General features: G+C 36.9%; 1 protein-coding gene across 3 annotated transcripts in view; it reads left to right on the top strand.

Annotated features, from left to right (window-relative positions):
- GUCY1B1 (guanylate cyclase 1 soluble subunit beta 1) overlaps positions 1 to 23195 on the top strand; it is a 42309-nt gene that overhangs the window by 14383 nt on the left and 4731 nt on the right. For all 3 annotated transcript variants that reach the window (XR_014583775.1, XM_083834413.1, XM_083834412.1), the window contains exons 3-12: positions 519 to 619; positions 1397 to 1515; positions 6437 to 6634; positions 15690 to 15920; positions 17397 to 17513; positions 18349 to 18482; positions 19293 to 19490; positions 20083 to 20320; positions 21188 to 21328; positions 22502 to 22656. Coding sequence is in view for 2 of the 3 variants with exons in the window: in XM_083834413.1 (XP_083690539.1) it covers positions 519 to 619; positions 1397 to 1515; positions 6437 to 6634; positions 15690 to 15920; positions 17397 to 17513; positions 18349 to 18482; positions 19293 to 19490; positions 20083 to 20320; positions 21188 to 21328; positions 22502 to 22656 (1632 nt within the window). In the remaining variant the exon portion in view is untranslated. The remainder of the gene's footprint in view (positions 1 to 518; positions 620 to 1396; positions 1516 to 6436; positions 6635 to 15689; positions 15921 to 17396; positions 17514 to 18348; positions 18483 to 19292; positions 19491 to 20082; positions 20321 to 21187; positions 21329 to 22501; positions 22657 to 23195) is intronic.

The following is a 23195-nucleotide window of genomic DNA, read 5'->3' as shown; positions in this document are numbered from 1 at the left end:
CCTTCATTACTACAGTACTAGTAAGTAATTTTTCCCCATGGTTGTCTTTCATTTTTCTATTAGAGAAATAATTAGGGTACAGTGGTGAGTTGATGATTGTCTTAAATTCATATGACATATACCTTGTTTTTATTAAAAAAAAAATTAATCATCTGTCTTTTTGAAAATTTTTCTAATTCTGGTTTATTAGATATTTCCCTTTTTAAACTACAAATTCTATCTTTAATTAGTTCAGCAGCTTCTTTGTGAGGCTCTGTGCTGAAAAATCTTATTTATTTTCTTCCAGCTAATTATTATTTTCAGAGTACAAATGATCATAAGAGAATGGTGTTGTACTTATCCTGTATTTATCCTGAGGTATGGATCAGATGTATTTCTAATTTTCTACAAGTAATTTCTTAAAGGTATAACCTACGGACTTACCTTATTTAAAGACTAATACCAAACAATATGTAATTGATTTATAGATTTGGTGCTTCTCCCTCAACCAAAAATATTTTGTTATATTTTCTTTTTAGGAAGGAGGCACAGCTAGATGAGGAAGGACAGTTTCTTGTCAGAATAATATATGATGATTCCAAAACCTATGACCTGGTTGCAGCTGCAAGCAAGGTCCTTAGTAAGTAATATGGAAATGTTCTTTGCACACTTATCACATGTATGATTAAAAATAAATAAATCCATGTAGCAGAGAGACACAGGATTTAACAAAGAAGAAATGGAAACATGGTAATGGTCAGAGAGAAAACTAAAAAATCTCGGAAGAAAGGATTTGATCTCTGCATCTTTGATCTCTCTGCTGAACTAGCATGCCCAGTTACAGAAGTGTTTATGGCATGTCATATTTCATATCTATCATTAACTGGGGTAGCATGTTTTCAATCATTCCAACAATGGTCTGTAGTTTAAAAGGCAGAATTATGCCCATCATTTTTATTTTATCTGCAGACCCAAATGCAGTATGAATTTGTTCTGAAAGAGTAATTAGCCAAGAACTCAAAAGACAACGATGACTAGTAGTCATGTTGAATTGGAGCAGCTGATGTGGTTTCACACTATTGTAACCCAGAAGTAACTCCCCTGAGGCGAACATTGACGATTATTTGCAAACAGTGTTTCCTTATCTGTATCAAAATCTAAAACACTACAGATACACGGAATGCACAATGCCCCAAAACCATAAAGGTAATCAGTAAATTGTACTGAAATTCCCGTACTGAATACACATTCCTGGGTATGTGGACCCTGAATCTTGTTGTCCCCATATTCTTGGCCTGCTGGGTCTGGGTAGAGTTTAGGTACTGTCTTTCTTATTTACGAATATGAGACTAAAGTAGTAAGCAAAGTGCATGAAATGCAATATTTGAACTAAGTCACATCTTCTTGTTTTAACTAGATCTAAACGCTGGGGAAATTCTTCAAATGTTTGGGAAGATGTTTTTTGTGTTTTGTCAAGAATCTGGTTATGATACAATTCTACGTGTCCTGGGCTCAAATGTCAGAGAATTTTTGCAGGTAAGATTTTTACACCTAATTATTTCAAATACATTGGACCAGGCAGAAGTATGGTCTAGCCAACAGGTTAGAATAGGATTTGGAGATAAAATGCCATAATCTGGTATTATCTTCCAGTTACTTGTGGAGAGGTATATGACAAATGTTGGTATTTGTGTTCTATAGATCTTTTCACTACTCAGAAGTTCTGGCATTGCTGTTCTGTTTCCCTCTTGGTTAATATATTCTTCGGTTACCTGATATTTCAGTCCTATTTCAGTACCTGATTTCAGAGTACTATTTTTCTCTTTAAACAATCATCTTTGACTGTTTAGTTACATGAAAAGGGAATGAGAAGGCAGGTAAGCTGGATTTGCAGAGGCATTCATAAATCTAAAAATTAATTTGAAACTGCAAGTAAAAGTTTTGAACAGGAGTTTTCTAGGTAACAGAAGTATGGAGTACAAGAGGCATGAAAACCCCGCACCAAATTGTCTGTGCATATTAATTAAAAAGGCTTTACGTTGTTTATATTAACAGAGAATGTGGTCTTCAGATTTGCAGGATATTTCTTATCCCAAGTGCTCTTTGACTAATTACAGATACTTGTTATTTCTAATTGTACACTATGTACAGAGTGAAGATCATACACAGCTTATCTCTTAAGACAGAGATTTTATTTTCTCCGTGAACTGAGGGTGGGATAGAGTAGCAGTGTTTAAGCCCATTTTTGTGCTTCCCTAACTTAGGAACAGTTTGAAAGTGTGCTATAAAATAAAACAAACTGAACGTAATTTTTCAGTAGCACGGAAGAAGTGTAATGACTTCTCTAAAGTGTGATTTCCAAGCGTAGAAAAAAGGGGTTTCCCTTTCTTGTCACTTCAACATTGTTCATTTCAAAAACAGTTTGAATTTATGGTTTGTGATATATGTCACTCTTGCGGAGAGGTGCATGCTGTATCGGGTTTAAAAACACTGAACTGATTAAGGTTTCACGGGAGATTGTCCAATTGTTGTGTCAAACCTTTATCAATTTTCACTAGAAATTTAGCAGCTTCTTGTCATCTTTGTCCTTAAAAATCTCTCCAGTAATAACAAGTGAAAAGAGCAGAAAGCACGTTTTGCTGAATTACTGGAATGTTTACTTGTATACCTCAGTACCTGCCCTACAATCTGGATTATTGCAGAGCATCCTAAATTTATTCAACCCAGAATTCTGTTGCAAATCCCATGGACTGTAATTGCTGGGCAGACAGTCAGGTTATATGTATGCTCCCACTGATGCCTACCAAGTGTGTGGTCTGTGTACCATTGTCTGTCTGTGGGAAAGGATATCCTTTATATTTTATAGCCTCATTCACAGGCTTCCCTCAAAGCAAGCATTCAGATCAATGTAATTTTTAAAGATGTACTGAAGCTGTGATTAGGGTTGAGAAAGAATAGGAGAGGATAAAAAAAAAAGATGTAGCTGGTCTATTCCTCCATCACTTTGGGTACACACTGGTGGGCTAGTCCTTTCGTCTTCCTCTCATCCCCTTTTCCATCCAGTATACTTCTGTTTCTATTCCTTACTGTGAATAATGGTGGACATGTTTGTAGGACACACCAAACCTCTGTAAAAGTGTGAACAGCATACATTTATATTCTTCTAATGACAGTATTTTAGGCCTTTCTGTTTGCATTTCAATGCTAAAAGATGACATTAGCTATTATGTACTTCTGTAAATTCTATCAAGACTAATATATTAATAGCTGTGCCAACAATGTACTTTTTAGCTTTTAATTATGATGGAAAATCAACATTATCTGTGATTTATTGTTTTTGCAGCTTCCAGCAGTCAGATTAGGTCAGGAAGCTCATTTATATGCTTACAAAAATAGGTTTGATTGGACTTGATGTGCCGAGATTTTGTCAGATTCTTAAAATACATAATACAGTTCCAAAAGGTGCTTCTTGAGACCTGTACAGAGCCCAGGAATGTGTGAAATAATAGAGAGCTGCTGGTTTTTTAAGCGTGTGAAAATAAATCTCATATTTATATTCTATTTCCCTTGACATCTCTGAGAGAATTTAGTTTATTCGTAGATGAAACACAGATACTTCAGGCTTCAAGAAAGAGGAAGAAGACAGCACAACCAAATCTAATATTTATACTTCCTATGAAAAACACAGGGCTGGAAAAATTGCAAATCATATTGAAAGGAGACACTGTGCCAAAGAGAAGTGGTGTGAAAAGAGATACCTCCTAAGAAACCCAAAGTGTGCTTTTGTTATGTTCAGTAGCTTTCTGCTGAAAGAAAATGAAACACTGGAGTAGTGGTTAGTTCTGTCTCATTTAGGAGATCATTTACTTGGCTATTTAATTGTTCATAATTGCAGTGCAATAAATTTAACGGGACTAATTGCTCTTTTAAAACACTTTCCAGATGCTCTGTACAGCACAGAGCTGAACAGTGTATCTTTGTATTTCAGGTGCCAGTCGTAACTTTGCTGTTTTCAGACAGGCCAGGGCCTGCCTTAGTGTTGCTGGTCCGTGTTCATTCCTGCTTGGAGATCACTTTGTGTTTCACCATGGAGATGATCACTGCTCTCTAGAGCTCTAGAATTAGTGTCTCTGGTCGCAGCACAAGCTCTGGCATAAATCTGAGTAACCTGGGAGCCAAGATTTCAGGGAGAGTACTTAACCTGTTATTATGTGTACCTGACCACTCCTCTGGCCCACAGCAGGTGAACAAACTAGAAAAAAGATGCATTTGTTCTTCTAGAAGCTGCAATGTCAATTTAGAATTGCTCAAACAGAAGAAAGGAGTAGTTGTTAGAGGTGACAATGATAAGATGTCTAAATGACAGGATCTGGGAGCAATTTCAGCTCCTGGGTCTTGATGCACATCTCTACTGAGTCTTGACTCCGGTGGAGCAAAGATCTGGATGCAATAAGCTCTTTGCTCAGCCCATAATCTGCATGCACAGGGAGAAAACACACTGGGGACTCAAAAGCAGCTGCAGCGCGTTCTGGGCAAGTCCTGTACTCCAGCTGTTTTGACAGTCGAGACTAAAGGGCAAATCATGTGGATTCACCTCTGATGTTGCTTGGACAAAGCCAGTAATGAGGTATTAGGGAAACAAAGTGGTCTTTCACAATTAGGCCACTGCCATTTGTTAGCAACACTTGTGCCAGACTTAAATGTTAATCATTAGACAACCATATTATAAAAATTCTCTGCTTTACTCCTTTTGAGATTCTTCAGGTGTTGATGACTGTATAACTGGATAGTGCACCCTCTGTTTCCGTATATCTCCGTAAGAATCTTTTTTCTAAAAGGTCAGTATATCCCAGCTGTTTCTGAGGCATGTATACTGAAAGAACAGTTCTGCACACAATTAAGGAGATTCAGGAGCACTCCCTTGAAGTCAGCTCTCTCATGTTTTCATCCACGCTCTTTCAAAGCAGTCTCTTCCAATTTCATTGTCTTGAACTCTGTGAAGATCTTAACAGCATTTGCCTTCAAGCCCATTGCAGCTTTTTGCAATTGAATGCCCACTAACAGCTGGAATGAATTGACTCTCAGAATGTTGCCTTTTCAAGGTTTAATTTGGAGGTGTTGATAGAGCAACAAAAACATGAATTTGAAACAAATTAAAAAAACGAAGGAGGAAGTTCCAGGCTGAGTGCCTGCTATGGAATTCATTTCTAAGAGCCTCATTTCCTCTGGAGGCCTCCCAGGAGAAGAGGCAGATGCTTGAGCGCTTCACAGCTCACATGAAATCAAGTTCAGTATGCTTCCACAAATCTAATGATTGACAGATGGTCATGAAAGGTAGAGAATGGCCCAGCCAGCACACGGAAAGTATTTTCACCTCACTTCTTGTGCAAAACAACATGCAAAACCTGATGATAGCAGTTGCTTGTGGTGTGGGGGGAAGTACATTTTAAATATACGGTAATGTTCTGGACTTAGGATGTATACATTGCATACATTTTACAAGAGGTAAATAATTATGTGGGTAGCAACATTAATCAGCACTCCAGATTGCTCTTTCTGTATTAAACATTATACAGTAAACAGCAAGCTGGAGCCTTGATAATTGCTTCCTAATCAAAGTCAGAGCTAGCATTGTATTCTTAGTGTGATTTTGATCTTGTTCTCTTTTTTATTATCTCATTAGATATGCCTGTCAATTTCTCATTTTAACTTTCCTGCCCAGATAACAATTTCTCTTGTGAAAATTTAAAGTTAAGTACATAAGATGTCCAGGGTATCAGCTAAAAATATAAAAGACCTTTTCTCTTTCTTGAATAGTGTTTTCTGAAACATTTTTGTAGTAGCTATGTGTTCTGTGTTGTTTTTTTTTTCCCCCCCTTATTCCCAAAGTCTGTATTTGAGATCAGTCTTTTTAATCATTTAAAACTTTACTTTGAAGTTTGAGACTTTGTCAGGTCCTGTAAGCTTGGGTTGACTGTTATGATGATAGAGCTAGCATGTTGTTTCATTGACAATATGGAGAAAGATTCATGCTTATTCAGACACACTTATTTGTATTTGACACCTGAATCTGAAGGGGAGATTATAGAGACAAGAATCTGGAAGGGATGCAAATGGATGAGCTACAGGTTTGAGAAACATATACAAGGTCTTTAATCACCAAATGTTTTGAAATACAGCATAACTGAGCATAAATTCTTACTACCTAGAGTAATTTTTATAGTGCTAGTTTTGATGTCATTCATGTCCAAACATTTCCACAGTAGATGGAAAGAACTTTGCAAGCTACCTGAAAAGCCTGCTGAGGGCTGTTTTAGAAATAGTAAGGCAAATGTGCAGGGAGTGTGACCAGTATGAGAAAGGGAATCATGGAATAGATTAGACAAGATATGTATTTATTTTCTTTAAAACTAAGAAGTATATGCCTTATAATTATGTTTTTAATTTCTTCTTCTAGAACCTGGATGCTCTGCATGACCATCTTGCTACTATTTACCCAGGTATGCGAGCCCCTTCCTTCAGATGCACTGATGCAGAGAAGGGGAAAGGACTCATTCTGCATTACTATTCAGAAAGAGAAGGTCTACAGGATATTGTCATTGGAATCATCAAAACAGTAGCTCAGCAGATCCATGGCACAGAAATAGATATGAAGGTAATGTTTGAAGGGTTGTACACATTGAATGTTTATGTCATTAGGATGCAATCAAGACAAGTGAAGTGATGGCAAACAATCGTTGTTGCTGTCCTTTGTTAGATTATGGCTTTACTACTGACTCAGGAAGAGCCACTGTCATTTGGGTTGCTTTAAGGATGGGTCGGTCACATGCTGAGAAGGCCAGCATTTAATGTGCAAGCAGACCTACTCGAGAACAGTTCAGAACAAATTCCCATTGTTCAAAGAAGAAGGTGATGTACAGAAACTTGGTACTGGTTTATTAGGGTTGCTCTTTCCACATTCCTAAATTCTTTATCTGTATGTAAACTGTGAGGCTGATGTGCATTGGTGATACCTGGCTGGAGAGCAGTCTTCTTCTCGGCATTCATGCCAGGTCCTTAGCAGAACCAAGATACGTTTGTGTGTCTGGGTTTGTGGGTTCCATTGAATGGGAATGTGACTGGATATGCACCTACAGCCCCAGAAGAGGAAAAATGTTCCTTAGTCATAGTAAACTGTATAGTTTACATAATATTATGCATGCTAAGTTACTTGTGAAATGGAAAAAGAAACTTCTGCTTTGAGTCCGTACAGAGTAACAGAAAAATTTAACTGATCAGTCTAACAGTGTAAAATCAGGGTTTGATCTAACATGCAGTTAGCCTCAGATACATCAGGGGGAAAATGGCAACATAAAAACTTGTTGGTGTTAGCAATACTGCAGTTCATACCAAATATTTTACATCAAGTACAGAAGAATATAAGCAGGTACAGCAAGCTTTTTTCTTTTTTTTTTTTATTAAAAAAACTATTCCCTAACCATACTACCTTTCTAGCACGGTTTCACTACTCTAGCTGAAGTAATACTTTATTTTAGCATTAATTTGGCTAAAGTCTAAAAACAAAAACTTCAGTGTAACGTTCATTCAGTCATTGCTATAAAATATGATTGATTGTTTGCTTGCTTTCATAAGAGATTTAAAAATGACCCAGTGACAAAGGTAATTACTGCTCCTATATTGGAGTATAAACTCCAATATGAACTCCAATATAAAGAGTAAACTCTTAGGTTTCCTGTTATAAGCTATCTCAGGTTTATAATGAATGGCTTTTTCCATATTGCAGTGGTGATATACTTGATGTCCTTTGTTTAAATTCTGCTTGGTAGAAATCCATATTTAAAACTTTTACAGCAAGTGTTAGTACTCAGATAGGTAAGGGTGCAACAGATCACAAAAGTCCTCCTCTTTGGTCCCTGTTTATTCAGTGTTAAGACAGACTAGGAGGACCATGTTGGAAAGTTGGCTGCAAGAATGCTGAAGCTGTTGCTTGACAAACATTTCTTTTGGTGGCGCAGGCAACTTACACAGTCCCCCCTTTTCTTCCTGCTCGAGCTTGTCCTAGGACAGCTTTTTCTGATGTGTCTCTCCAGCTGTTGTGGAGCTATAAAATAAACTAGATGGAGGAAGTGAGCTAGGTTCAAAATAACATTTGTTTTTCTGGGTTATTTTTACCCATATCTGTTCACTTATGTTGTTTGGTGTTCTATCACAGAGAGTTCTGCCAGCATAGTCAAAGGGTTATGCAGAGACAAAAGTGATCACTGGGAAAGAGGAGAAATCCAGGTTGTGCAAAGCAGCTACCAGAACAAAAGTCTGATAAATTGTGTCCTCAGTCTGAATGTTACTTTATTGAGAAGATTGTATTGGACAATACCAATATCCATATAGGACTTCTCACAAGTAATAAATGTCCCAAAGAAGTTTAAATATTGTTTCTAAATTTTACTTTTCATTTTTATTTGTTTTTGTTAGGCTTTTCTGGAGATCTTATTGTTGTGCTGTAATTAAATAGAATTGTGACAATATTGGTCAAATCCATTGTAAGTGAACACAAAGTTTCATTTAAATCCAAACTGTTCTTCCAGACTCTCTGAGCCAAAGGCATATAGGCCCATAAAATTGGTATTACCTCTTAACTGAAAAAGTGCACATTGTCTCGTATTTTATTATGTCAGTTACCCTGATTTTTCTCATTGCTGTTAAAAAATTATGTCCCTGTTAGAATATTATCTCAGCCCTGAACTTTTCATCTTTGCCAGTTAATAAAACCTAGCTTTTGACACCTTTAATGACACCAAATAGTGCTTTAATCTGCAGGTAATCACAAACTTCAGTGGTACCTAAGCAGAGAATAAACAGGTACTATGTTTCTGCGGGGTGACAGCACCAAAATTTGCAATTAATCCACACAGACAATAAAAGTCTCTCCCTGTTACACCACAGGTCAGCTATTAATCATTAATGTTACCGAATGAGGATTTTAAACTAAAGTTTGTCATTGTGGTACCTGGCTAGTTTTACACCATTCTAAAAATGGGAACAGGAGAAAAAAAAACATTTTCTTTCATCTCAATCCCTTGCTCCATAATTTAGTAATTATGCATTTCTGACTGTTAGTAACACATTGTTTAAATAGCACAGCACAGAGGAACAATGCAGTTGCTTTTTATCCCCTCAGTTTTTATAGACCAACCAGTGCCACCTTTTCTGTAAATTATTTCAGTTTGGACTTTAGCTAGATTTTTGCATGAAGAAGAATGTATTTTGGCATCTATTTATTTATTTATTTATTTTGAACTGATTCAGCCTTAATACTCAGCCCTAAGTTTCTGATTTTGTTATGGGAGTTACCTTCCTACTTGCAAGAACAGAGCTGAGATTCCCAAGTTATCCTTCCAAATCTCTTTATTCAAACATTTATATTACAATCCAATATGCGACTGTTTTAGTAAGATCTGTAGTTCTCTTTATATTAGTATAAAGTCCATATCTGCGACATGATGTTTAATACTTTGTTATCCACTTTTATCCTCCAACTGTTCAGAACAATTGCTCACGTAAATCTTCTTGAGATAGTGCAGGCTTCTAAGTTTACGTTTACATAAAATTTTGCTTGAAGTTGTCTTTCATGTTACAGTTGCTGTGAAGTTGGCAGAAAATCTTAATTGTTTACAATATTTTTTTTTTATTTCATTAAGCGTTTAGATTTTGTTTCATGCATTGCACAGAATCACAAAATGGCTGAGGTTGGAAGAGACCTCTGGATTTCATCTTGTCCAACCCTTGCTCAAGCAGGACCACCCAGAGCAGGGTGCCCAGGACCACATCCAGGTAGCTTTTGAAGATCTCCAAGGAGGAGACTCCACCACCTCTTTGGGCAGCCTGTGCCAGTGCTCAGTCACATTTATATGTATGTTCTTGTGGTATACAGTAGGGCTTTCTTTTTCCAGAACAGCGTCCTTCAGGAAAAATGCCTTTTAACACCTGAGACGTGTATGATGAAGGCAAGGAAAAAAGAAAGGTCTGAGTTTGTCTCTGTTAAACTCTGTTAGCCCTGAAAGGGATTTTTTTTTTTTAATTTGAATTCACAATTCCAGCTGAATAGTTCAGGAAAGCCTTGGTTGACATTAATCAACTGATTAGTTCAAATCCAATTTGCCTTATCTTCCCTGATGTTGTAATCCATTTTAGCTAAATAGAATTAAGATTATTTTTTTTTCAGCAAATACTGTCCTAAGAATTGTTCCTGACTTTGAGAACACACTAAAAATATTTAACTTCTGCCAGTCTCAGTATGAGAACTAAAAATCGTCATGCTGCTGGTTACTAGCTTTGGCATAAGATCTCTGTAAGCAGCCTTCTGGCTGTGCCTTCTCTTGCTTTGCTTGTCAGAGGTTGTTTGTATATAAATGAGGGTGACCTATAAAGGTGAAGTCAGGACAGAGATTCTCTCAGGGCTACAAATGGTACAGGACAATGAAGTGTTGTAAAATCCTACAAAGCCAAAAAAATCTGTTGGGAAAACAGCATGCTGCAGCTCTGTTAGTATCTGAGAGTGGATTATCAAAATCTGTCTTTCGGACTGTCAGGGAAGATGGTTTACAGTATCAAATGAAAAAGTGCCGGAGGAGATCCTTGACAAGATCCCAGGAGGGCCAACTGTACCCTGCATCAGGGGAGCATCAGGCACGACATGGCTAGCTGGTTGAGGGAAGGGGTTGTCCTGCTCTGCTCTGTGCTGGTGCAGCCTCACCTCGAGCACTGTGCAGTTTTGGGCACCACAGTATAAAAAGAACATAAAGCTATTACAGAGCATCCAAAGGAGGGCAACAAGGATGGTGAAGTGTCTAGAGAGCAAAATGTATGAGGAGCAGCTGAGGCGACACTGCTTGTTCAGCCCAGAGCAGAGCAGGCTGAGGGGAGGCCTCATGGCGGCCTGCAGCTCCCTCACGAGGGGAGCGGAGGGGCAGGCGCTGAGCTCTGCTGTCTGGGGACAGCGACAGGACCCGAGGGAACGGCATGGAGCTGGGACAGGGGAGGGTCAGGCTGGGGGTTAGGAAAAGGTTCTTCACCAAGAGGGTGGTTGGGCACTGGAATAAGCTCTGCAGGGCTGTTGTCACGGCACTGAGCCTGAGGGAGTTCAGGAAGCATTTGCACAATGCTCTCAGACACAGGGTCTGATTTTTTATTTTATTTTTTTTGTGTGGTCCTTTGGGAACCCAGGAGTTGGACTTGATGATCCTTGTGGGTTTCTTCCAACTCGGAAATTCTATGATTCTAAGATGGTAATTTCTGACTGTCTTATATAATGGCAATCCAAAAAACAAAGCCAGAGTGTGACCAGCTGGGGATCTGGCCTAAAAAACTACTTAGGAACTTGTCACGGAGGACAGTCAGTACTGAGCTTGTACATTAAAAGGTTAGCTGTGTATGAAGATGAGGTGATCATGGAGCACAATCGGCCTCTGACCCAAGGACAGCTGGAAACTTCAGGAGCTTCATACTCAGAGGTTCAGTGCAGTGAGACAGTCTCCGCCTTGAAACCAGCTGCCAGACATCCCTTCAGTTTTAGCCGTGGGTGTGCAAAGCTAACGATGGTACCACTTGGACACTGAACCACCCTGGAAGAGCTGCAGTGAAATTTGTCAAGTAGCATTGCACGGTCAGTTTTGATCAAAAGAGATCAAGAATGTCATCCTGTATTCAGTTTTAAATGGCAAAAAAAAAAAAATGACTATATATTCATCTTCACAATGCAAAGGAAAAAGATCCTTGTCTAAGGACATTCTTGTTTGTCACTGATGCTGAGATCTGAGTATATCTCGGGGACCCGCTTTTACCTATAGAAATGAGTCTTGTCTTGCAGGTACATTAGAGAAGGCTTAACAGACAGCATGTGTTTGTTATACATGCTGTATCACAGTGATACTGTTTGATTTAATATCTTGTGTGAAGCTCACCGAATATATTAAACCATAGAGGCATGTTTAAAATAATTGTTCTCTAAATTGTTCCTCCCTGAATATTGGTCTGACTTTTCACTTGGCTAAGTAAGAGCAAATGTTGAAAATATATTTTCTGAAAAGCACAGGTGGGTAACCAGTTAGATGTTATATATTCTCTTTGAAACCAAGAGAGTGATTTTCCCTTCAGTTTTTAACTGCAGTTACTATGGTGATTGAGCTCTTAGACGTGGTGAGCTGATGTCACTTCAGCTAAGACCACAGAGGGAGGCAAAAGAATTAGACTTAATTCCTGTCTTTGTCACTTCTGTCACTGAACTTTCATTTGTCAAGCATTTAATTGAGGCTTCCTCAACAATATTAAAATGATGTTGAAATTCTGTGGCTTGCAAACTTTGCTTGCAGAATGAGACAATAGAAGAGTTCTATCCTCGTTAAGCTTACTTCAGAGTAGCTAGAGCAGGTCTTTATGCCAAGTAGGTATCTGGCCAATTAGGTTGGACCCGTATGTACAAGGGTGAAAAGACAGACTGTAACATATTATGTTAATTGCCAGAAGTGCTGATTTTAAATTTGCTGACAAGTAAAAGCTCAGGGCATTGTAGGAAAATTGAGTAGGACTTAGTTACTGTGAATGTCACTGTAATTCAAGAATGCACTTGGACAATGTGGTCTCTCTAAGCAGACAGCCCATGTTATTCAGTGTTACCTTCATTACTTTCTTTAGGATGGATTTCATCTCTAGGACAGGAAATATATATATATGTATATATATAATGATATATCAATATATATCATTTTGAAGATTGATTTTTTTCTGTATCTGAAATGCCTCAGAAAAAGGGAAGTTGCAAGTTGTTTGAGGTGGGTGAGATCACACGACAGGAAGATTAGCTAGTGCATAAATTAAATGAGCAGGAAAGACATCATGAAATTACATATCCAATAGGGAGTTATTTGAGGATGATTCAGTAGCTTTCTTAGCCTGTAGAGGAATATGACTGTAGCTTCTGTTAATAAGGATCTGTGCATGGAGGATCAGAACCAAATTCAATAAATCCGCCATGTCCACAGCGTATCAGGCTTACCACTAGTGTGCAGCTGGTGCTCTGGCTGTTTTGTAGGTCTGACACATTTCCATGTGTTTTGCCTGTAGTGCATCTGCTGCACTATCATGATGCGCTAGTACAGCCAGCATTTCTAGATGCCCTGGAGTCTAGTCAAAAATAGTGTTGCAAATGAAGTTGAAGATGCTGGGGAAATTTGCAGCTTTATACTGTTACTGACACAGTTCTTATCTATAAAGATAAGGAAAATAGCACAATGTGCATGATGACTGACTTAATCACCGTGAAAGTCTGTAGTAACCGCAGAGGATCATAGCTCAAACATACCTAGACATGTCTTGAAGCATGTAGCAGGTCTAGTTTAATGCTGTTTCTTTTTTAAATAACACTTGAGTTTTGTTTATTGATGCATCATTCATTCTAATAAAAAATGGGAAGCTATGATAAACCCTTACAGTGCTGCATGGTAGCAGGAAAAAACCTGTAAGTACAGGTGTAGCATGGTAACAGAGTATGCAGTGACTAAGATGGTCATTAGGTGGTAATATTAATATCTCTGAATATTATCTGCTGTTATTATGAACATTTCCTTAAAAATATTCAATCTTTAAAAATGAATTTTATGACTGCTTTGGTGAATGAAGAAGCTTTTCATCCAAAGTACTGTTTTGTTTTGTTTTGTTTTGTTTTGTTTTATTTTGTTTTATTCACCTCTGTTAAGAGCAACTCTTTGAAGTAAGATCCAAGACTGGAAATCATATGGAAGCATAGATGAATTCTAGTGATAATTCTACATAATTTGAAAAAGGTTACTGTGTATAATCTCAGCTATCCTTTGGCCACAATAATAGTAAAGGTTAATAATACAACAAAACCTGTGGGAGCGTACATGAGTGAACATGGAATATAAGAACTGAGACACTAACTGCATTTTATCAATCCTCAGTATGGCCACAGTCCCTCACAATTATTTGAATAAGGATTTATATGAAGAGGAATACATGGAAGACCTTTAAACCATAAATTCAAAAGAAAACTAGGTTTCCATCTCCTGTGTTCCGTTTTACTAGATGAATCCACATAATTTGTTTTCCTCAAATGACCACCACATACTTTTCCTGTGTGGTTCACCTCTTATTAACTAGTAATTTCCCACTTCTCTTTGCTATGCATTGTCACATGGATTACCAACAGTTTTTAAAGGAAATTGGGTTTTATCATCATTAGCATTTGAACTTGTTCTTACATCCAGCTTTAGGTACCTACCTGAGCCAGTAAATTCTGATCTTTTCTAAGTTGTATACACAATAGAAAGAGAAGACTAATGCACCAGATTATATAGAGCACCTCCATCAGACTCCTGCTCCAAACTGTCCTCAAGAAAAGCCTCTCTTTCCTTTAAATGTATAGTCAAATAGGAGATCTAGGAGCACCACCTTCTTAAATTAAGCATCATTTAGAAATAAAATACTATTATGTTGTTTTATGCTGCTGCGTGCAAATAGGAACAAATAAAGTATCATCACACCCCAAACCACCAACTAACCAGTTGTGGAGGGGAAATGTTTTAATAGTCTAAACATCACTGTTTGCACAATCTGTGTTTTGTTTTCATATTTTAACTGTTAGTCTCTGTGGCTAGATATGTAAAGGGCAAAATCAGGATGCATTAGAGATTTTAAGAAGCCTTTTTTTGCTTCAGTGGCTGTTAGGATCAGGCTCTGTGAAAACAGAACCAAGAGCAACATGTTCCAAAAAGTTGCTGCTGAACAATACTGTGTAAATAGAGTTGTTCTGTTCCAGTCATTAAATCTAATTAGGCTTGAGAAGAGGTGAATTTGGCCTCTCAGGGTAAATTATGTTATTCTATTAATTATTAGCTTTAATGATACTATAACATATGACTCTCCCTGCAAACAAAATAATCCCTATTAATTTTGTATTTTTCACCAACTTTCAGTAAAATTACTAAAGTATTACTGCTGTATTCAAGACATTTATTTGACATTTCACTGATGCAGAATAACCAGTCATCTATGATTTCATTTAATACGGAATACGACTCTGAGAAGATTGTAATTGCTTTTCGTTTTATCTGTTGGGTGTGATCTTGAACTCATCACCGTTTGCTTGGATAAGAACTGCACGTTCAAACCTTTGCTCCATTTACCTCTCTTCTGGCTGACTGTGACATGCCCACCCTCTGATCAAGCACTGTTTGCTGTTGTTTTATAGGCCTTGCAAGCAGCTTTCATTAAAATAAGGATTCGAGTGGTTTGTGTAATTCAAGACTTCACACAGATCCACTCAAGGAGAGGGGAGAGTCCTGTTGTGAGGCACATACCAATAAAAGCAAGCATAACCTGAGCCTGAATCCCTGATTTCAAGATGTAAATTTCACTCATCACATATATATTATATTTGAAGGATCGTCAGTATGTTGTTCATGTGAAGAACAACTGTTGCTAAGCAAAGACACAATTCCTCCCCTGGAATTATAAATACTTCTTGAAATCAGAAATACTTACTAGAACACAGAATTTTTAAAGACACAGTTACCATTCTTGAATTTGTCTTTCTGGTCTAAACGTATCCCTGTCTTCATAGTAGCATTCCAGTTAATAATGAATAGAAGGGTTTTCAGTTTTTCATCTTTTCCTTCATTACTTTTTTTTTCTAGGTTATTCAACAGAGAAATGAGGAATGTGACCACATTCAATTTTTAATTGAAGAGAAAGAGTCTAAAGAAGAGGACTACTATGAAGACCTTGACAGATTTGAAGAAAATGGTACCCAAGAATCTCGCATCAGTCCCTATACTTTCTGCAAGGCCTTTCCTTTCCACATAATATTTGACAGAGATCTGGTGGTCACACAGTGTGGCAATGCTATATACAGAGTCCTTCCACAGGTTAGATGATTCTGTTACATAGTCATAGAGATGCCTTATGATAGATGTTACACAGCTGTTGTTTATTTATTTATTTATTTTAAAAGATGAATAAAACAGGTTTAGGATTCTCTGTCTAAACAGCATTTCCATTTAAGCGTATAACACTTACTGCACTGTGCTCCTGTTGTTTGAAAAAAGAATATGAAATAGCCCTTAACCTGCAACAATTCTGTTCCTTAAAGATCATGTCTATAGTGTGCAGTAACAGACCAGAGAGTAAGCTCAAACAGAGAATACCTGATCACCCACACAGCTCAGGTGTTAGCTTGATACCTTCTTTTTTTTAATTTTATTTTTATTTTTTACTTTTCACTAGCCTGCTCCAAGATATATTTGTTACATAAGTGTTAGATTAACGGGTGGACTTAAGACAGCATGACTTGTTGGCCTGTGGTTTAGGAAATAGTCTTGCACATACTTCTCTATAATGTAGCAGCAGGTACATAGTCTGTATATATTACTTCACAAAAATGCCTTGATATATACTTGAGGTGTGTGATGCACAAAAATGGAAGAGCTTAATAACAAAGTTATATACTTTCTTAGCTTGTGCATTATAAGCATCAATATTAGCTGAGGTGTGCCAAACTATGATTGTGATATAAATCTGTGTTCTGAACTGAATGCAGCTGCTGCGATTTCCTCTGGTTATTTGAAATAGAGGAGCATTCAAAGGCCCATTTAATATTATGTATTCTGTATATGAATAGGATAACTCAGTTCTTGCCTGAAAGGACAGAGCTTCTAAAAATAAGCAGTAGGAAAAAATAGGAAGAAATGATATGATAGAAAGAAACAAAAGGAAAAGAATGAAAAAAACAAATGGCCTTTATAGTTATGTGGACATACTATGTTGTATATGAATCATAGCCATATTTTTTAAATGTAATTTTACATTATTTACTTTTTCCTGCTATTGGCTTGTGGTGATGTCTTCCTGGATTTTGTGGAATGATTTGAAAGAAGAGCTTTGAAAATTTTTCTAAAGGTTGTTCATGGAACAGCTATAACTATTTAGCCTGCTGAGGATGGCCATTGGAATCCTTGCTACCAGATGACACTCTAGAGAATATGGATTATCATTGAAAAAGGAGTTACAGGGAGGATACTTAAGAGGAAAACACTGAAGAGGTTTTTTTATACTTTACTGTAGAATGGGGGCAGTTTGTCACATAATTAATGTGAAATAGCGTAACACAAATTTACACGGTTATCTTGCAGGCTAGAGTTGTACTTTGAATTCTAACATACTTTTGTTGTAAAATCCTTAATTTGAAAACCTTGTGTTCTAATGGAGAAATATATAAAGTACATATTCTCTTCTGTTCAGTATTGTCATCTAAGCTAATTGAATATAATTACTCCATGTATACTTTTATTGTAAAACATTTCATTTTTTCTTTCTTTTTTTTTTTTTTCCCCTTTACGTTTTAGCTGCAGCCAGGAAATTGCAGTCTGTTGTCAGTTTTCTCCTTGGTCCGGCCTCATATTGATATTAGTTTTCATGGGATTCTCTCACATATCAATACAGTCTTTGTACTGAGGACCAAGGTAATTAGAGAATATTCACCTGGCTTTTATATAAGTAAGTATGCTTTGGAGAGATAAGAAGTGCTGAAAAAGCAGAAGCGTTCAGAAAATATTCTTTGAACAGTAGTAAGCTCAATCCCTTTTGAGTCTTGAGACAAGAAAAAGTGTCAGGTCTGAATTCATGTTTAGTAGTTAGGTTAAATGCTTTATAGGAATGGTGAAGTACACTTACTTCATGCCTGATGCTTTCTTTGCAAGGGGCCAACCCCACATACGGCATTGTACGAAAGTAAATGTAGAAAGGTAATTACATGCACTTTTGCTTCTTAACAATATGGGAGACAAATATGAAATATGTTATTGCTTGAGCCCATACATTCCTATACATTTCTGTACCCTTTTCTCTAGGGAGGGGAGGAGAGGAGGCAGCAATGTGAAGCAATGCAGCATGTAGAGTAGAGCCTACTATGCTAAAGAGCCTGTTTATTTATAGAAAACTGTACCTGAGAGAAACCAACAAGATTTCTTAAGAGATTCTCCCAGGCACAATTAGAACTTCACAGAATAGGCAATTCTTGTTTCAAACCATTGTGAAGAAATCACACAGAAGAAAACAAGAAGTTACAAACATGAAGATAAAGATACCATGTTTTATAACTTAGAAGTAGAAAATCATAGTATTAAAGTAAGGATAGTGTATTGTGCTCAAATGATAATTGGGTTTTAACGTTGGGTGTAACTTTTTTAGACATTCTGACAGCCTTCCTTGTGAAAGCACTTACATATATGTTGTGATAAGTAACACACGTGCCAATGCCGTTATATAATAATTGTGACTTTTTTTTTTTATCACCAGGAGGGGCTGTTAGATGTAGAGAAATTGGAGTGTGAAGATGAGTTGACTGGCACAGAAATCAGTTGCTTACGCCTGAAAGGGCAAATGATCTACTTGCCTGAAGCAGACAGCATTCTCTTTCTTTGTTCACCAAGGTACTTTAAACCATAAGAGTTCTGTAATATTGATTTTCATTTTACAATTACTAATTTTATGAGCACTTATGAGAGTAGTTCTACGGAGATGAATTGGCTCAAGTATTGATTTAATTGAATTTGGTTTATACTGAAAGAGGAGGGAGCATTTAAACATCAGAAGTTAGCTGATTATTAAATAATTCAATATAAACATTGGGATGCTCTGTCTTAGTTTGAACAAGTGAGAATATCTCATGATTCAGTGATTTTTGGCAAGTCTTGCCCTTTATTTCTTATTCTGGGAAAGCTGAGATGTCACTATGATTTAGTTTCCTATGAGGATTCTTTTTTTTTTTTTTTTTCAGAAGCTTTAATTTAAAAGAGCAGTGATGTTTATAAAAAGAGTGGTTGGGACTGGGAATTGAATGGAGGGCTTTATCTAAAAGTTTATTGACGTAGTATGCCAGATTACCTCATTAATCTCACGTGTAAAAGTGAAACAGAGAGTGGATGAAGACAGGAAGAGTAGAGGCTACCTTAACATAATCTCACTTTTATTTGTTCACTGAAGACTGTGCATTTCATATGTTCATGGAACTCCTCAGTAAGAATTCTATATTTAAATTAAAAAATCAAGAGACATGTTTTAACACAAGTGAACACAAGGTAATTTGTAGATGGAATAATTTATACATTTCATCAGAATTTTAGAAACATAATCTTTTTTTTTTCTATTATTCCACAATCTCTGCTGTTCATCTGAAGTTTAAATGCTCCTTTGGCAAACTTAATTGTACCCATATTATTATCTGTTTTTCCACATTGCAGTGTGATGAACTTGGATGATTTAACCAGAAGAGGGTTGTATCTGAGTGATATTCCATTGCATGATGCTACCCGTGATCTGGTTCTTTTGGGAGAGCAGTTCAGAGAGGAATATAAGCTGACTCAAGAGCTTGAGATCCTCACTGACAGACTGCAGCACACACTGCGTGCACTGGAAGATGAAAAGAAAAAGACAGACACGTAAGAACAAAATCCTGATTTTGATCTGAAACAGTCACAGCAATGTATTATTTATAGGTACCTTCTTCACAAAATAAAAGAATCTGGGAAGGAATGTAAAAGATATGCAGCGCCAGTAATTTTGGAGTCAAGAAAGAGCATTTCATTTTAATTCCTGATGGGGTTTTCCTTAATTCAGATTGTCAGATGTCTTCTGCAACGTAGGCTGTAGCTCACACAGGTTTTTTGATGGCTCCTTCCTTTATATGGACAGTTATGAGAAGTGAACTGGCAATCCTTTTGGCTTTACTAATTAACCTAAAATAGCAGTTTTGCAAGCTTTCTTACCTGCCATTGCTGTAGCGAGGTGAATCTGATGAATGCCCAAAATGTTACTATTTGACAGAGTTCTGTAGACCACTTACTTTATCTTTCTGTACCACCACGCTGACGGGTTAGTAGATATAGCAGAAATGCTTAAGCAGTAAGTAGAAATGATCCAAGACACTACTAATGGATCATGTCAGAAGAATTAATAATGTCTGCAATATGTAAAGTCCTTTCTTAAATTTCTTTCTTTTTTGCTTTTGCCTTTCTTTCCTTACTCATTTAGGTTACTGTACTCTGTTCTACCACCATCAGTGGCAAATGAACTGAGACACAAACGTCCTGTTCCAGCTAAGCGGTATGACAATGTCACCATTCTCTTTAGTGGCATTGTTGGATTCAATGCTTTCTGTAGTAAACATGCCTCTGGAGAGGGAGCCATGAAGATTGTTAATCTTTTAAATGATCTTTACACAAGATTTGATATTCTAACTGATTCACGAAGGAATCCATTTGTTTACAAGGTAAGCGGAAAATTTTCAAGTAATTTAAACTGCGACTTTTCAATAATTTACTGTAATGTCTCTCTTTTCCATCCTTTGGACTTCAGGCTTTTGAAAAAAGTAGTTTTATTTGAACGGTGTTGCCTGATACTACATAGCTAAAGAAGAGTATGTTGTTTATCTCTAATTGTGTGAAGGAACATAAAGGGCATGGTTTCGAGCAGTGTTTCTGCACAGTCACCCATTGGGTGGATATATCATTTTCCTTCCACATTTAGCAAATATAAACACTTAAGTAAGCAGTTTGTTGTTCTGCTGACCCCGTGCTTTAAGTCATATACCTGGGTCTCCTGGTTGTAAATTATAACCTATTACTTGGTTATTCAATGTGAATTTCATTCCTTTGGTAGCAATGAGGTATAGTTGCAGATATAGCTGTTACGAGATAGAAAAGTAGATATGTACGTCTCATATATGTATGTACGTGTGTATGCTTGTGTGTTATATTTATAAAATCCATCGCTAGTTTTTTCTAGAAATAAGTTTTATGTCCTATACCAAGTAAATCGAGTGTGTGAGTCAAAATAAACATGGCACTCAGTTTCTACACAAATTCTAGAAGACCCGAAAAGAGAGGCTGAAGTTCACATAATCGGTGTTATTTTAATTTGTTAATACACTAAATGTTTATCAATACAATAAATGCTTATCAATAACAAGAAGAGGTCATTAGAATTAGGATGATTTGAGTGAATTCGAAGGGAAAATATTTGAAAGGACAAGCCGCCTTGAAGGAAGTACTACATCCATTCTAGTACTCTAAAGTCCACAGTAAGTATTTTGAACTCAAGTAATTGAACAATGCATGTCTTCCCTATTGCACAATAGGTGGAAACAGTTGGGGACAAGTATATGACAGTGAGTGGTCTACCAGAGCCTTGCATTCATCATGCACGATCTATCTGTCACCTGGCATTGGATATGATGGAAATAGCAGGCCAAGTTCAAGTAGATGGTGAGCCTGTACAGGTTAGTAAATGTGTGGGCTTGAATGAAGAGCCTGTTCTTTGATACGATGATAATGCTTTGAAATATCATAATGCTAAAGTCTGTGTCTAATAAAGTCTAATATCATAATGCTAAAGTCTGTGTAAACTTTATTCTGAGACAGATTTCTACAAATAATATGAAGAGTCACATGTAGATGTAGTATGTATAGTTCCTCAGACCTTAAAATTACACTTAGCCATTTAAAGAACTAAATTAGGTCCACGTCATGTGTGTTTGTTTTCTGATCTTTTTAATCTAATCAACAAATTTGCATCAAATACAATTAGTTGAGTCTTCTTCATCTCAATGAACAGAACAATAGTATCCCTTGTTGACATTTTCAGTTGTGCTTGAGATTCTCTTGTCAGCATGGGAAAATAATTGCATTATAAATAGAAAAGTATGGTTCCATAGGCAGTTACAGCTATGATTCTAACAATAATGTATATTAGTGGAAGTTCAGTCATTATGGGACTTTTAAAGGTGTTGGTGCATTAATATAGGATTGATGAGGGTGCATTGACCAGTTAATGACCTGTCCTCATCAAAAAGCTCTGAGGGCAAAATAAATAATGAGTTTGATAGATATTTCTATTTATATGAAGCCTGATGCTCTAACACTTAGCTTAGGTTTGTGTTTTTCACTTTTTCAGTGGGCAAGGAAGTGAGAAGGTTTGATTTGGGGGCTTTACAGTAACCATAATGTGCTATAAGAATGAGTTTCTTCAAACCCCTGTCCTTGAGCTTTTAAGTGCAAAATACCATATTTCCTCTGAGAAACAGTCTTTTTCTTGGCCTAAACCATCCATTTCTGCATCTTTGAGAGCTCATTAAACACACACCTGCAGAGTATGCCACTCTCTCCACTTATTTTTATTTCACAGTATGTAATAGCAATATGGCATGGTGCATGTTGGAAAAATATGATGTTTGTTCTTTCTTGTGGAAGGCAGAGACATAACAATACAATAATAAAATAATAAATAAGAGACAAAATGACACAAAATACAAAACTTTGAAGAAGCTGGAATTGTCCACTGGGGAAAAAAAAAAGCTAGTTAATAGAAATGGCATAATACCTGTATTTAGTTGGAAGCAGCAGATTAGCCACACTGATTTTAAATATTCAACCATTATTTTTTCTCTCTAAAGATAACAATAGGAATCCATACTGGTGAGGTAGTCACAGGTGTCATAGGCCAAAGGATGCCACGTTACTGCCTCTTTGGAAATACAGTCAATCTAACAAGCAGAACAGAAACTACTGGAGAAAAAGGAAAGATCAATGTCTCTGAGTATACATACAGGTAAGTGAGTAACCATTTTTACTGTTGTTGACATTTTAAAGCACTTTTTCCATGTAACATCAAACTGTCTTCAGAATTGATAGTGATGGGAACCTATCAAAACATTAGAATCACAGAATCATAGAATGGGTTGGGTTGGAAGGGATCTTAAAGATCACCTACCTAATTCCAACCCCCTGCCATGGGCAGGGACATGTCCCACCAGGCCAAGTTGCTCAGAGCCCCCATCCAATCTGTCGTTAAACTCCTCCTGGGATGGGGAATCCACAGCTTCTCTGGGCAACCTGTTCTAGTGCCTCACCACCCTCATAGTAGAGGACTTCTTCTTAATATCTAATCTAAATCCATCCTTTCTTAGTTTAAAATTATTCCTCCTTATCATCTTGCATTATTTAAGTGCATGAGTTCATATGAAACCACTGCAGAGTGTATTATGATACAACATTATTTGTATGCAAATATAATAATGATCTGAAGATAGACTTAACTGTTTTGTTAAGTTGCTCACGTATCTGTATGTGTAATATTTTATATAGTGC

This window comes from Anser anser (genome assembly GCF_964211835.1).
Source record: "Anser anser genome assembly, chromosome: 4".
In the NCBI taxonomy this organism is placed as follows: domain Eukaryota; kingdom Metazoa; phylum Chordata; class Aves; order Anseriformes; family Anatidae; genus Anser; species Anser anser.
This window is presented reverse-complemented; position numbering and strand designations above follow the sequence as displayed.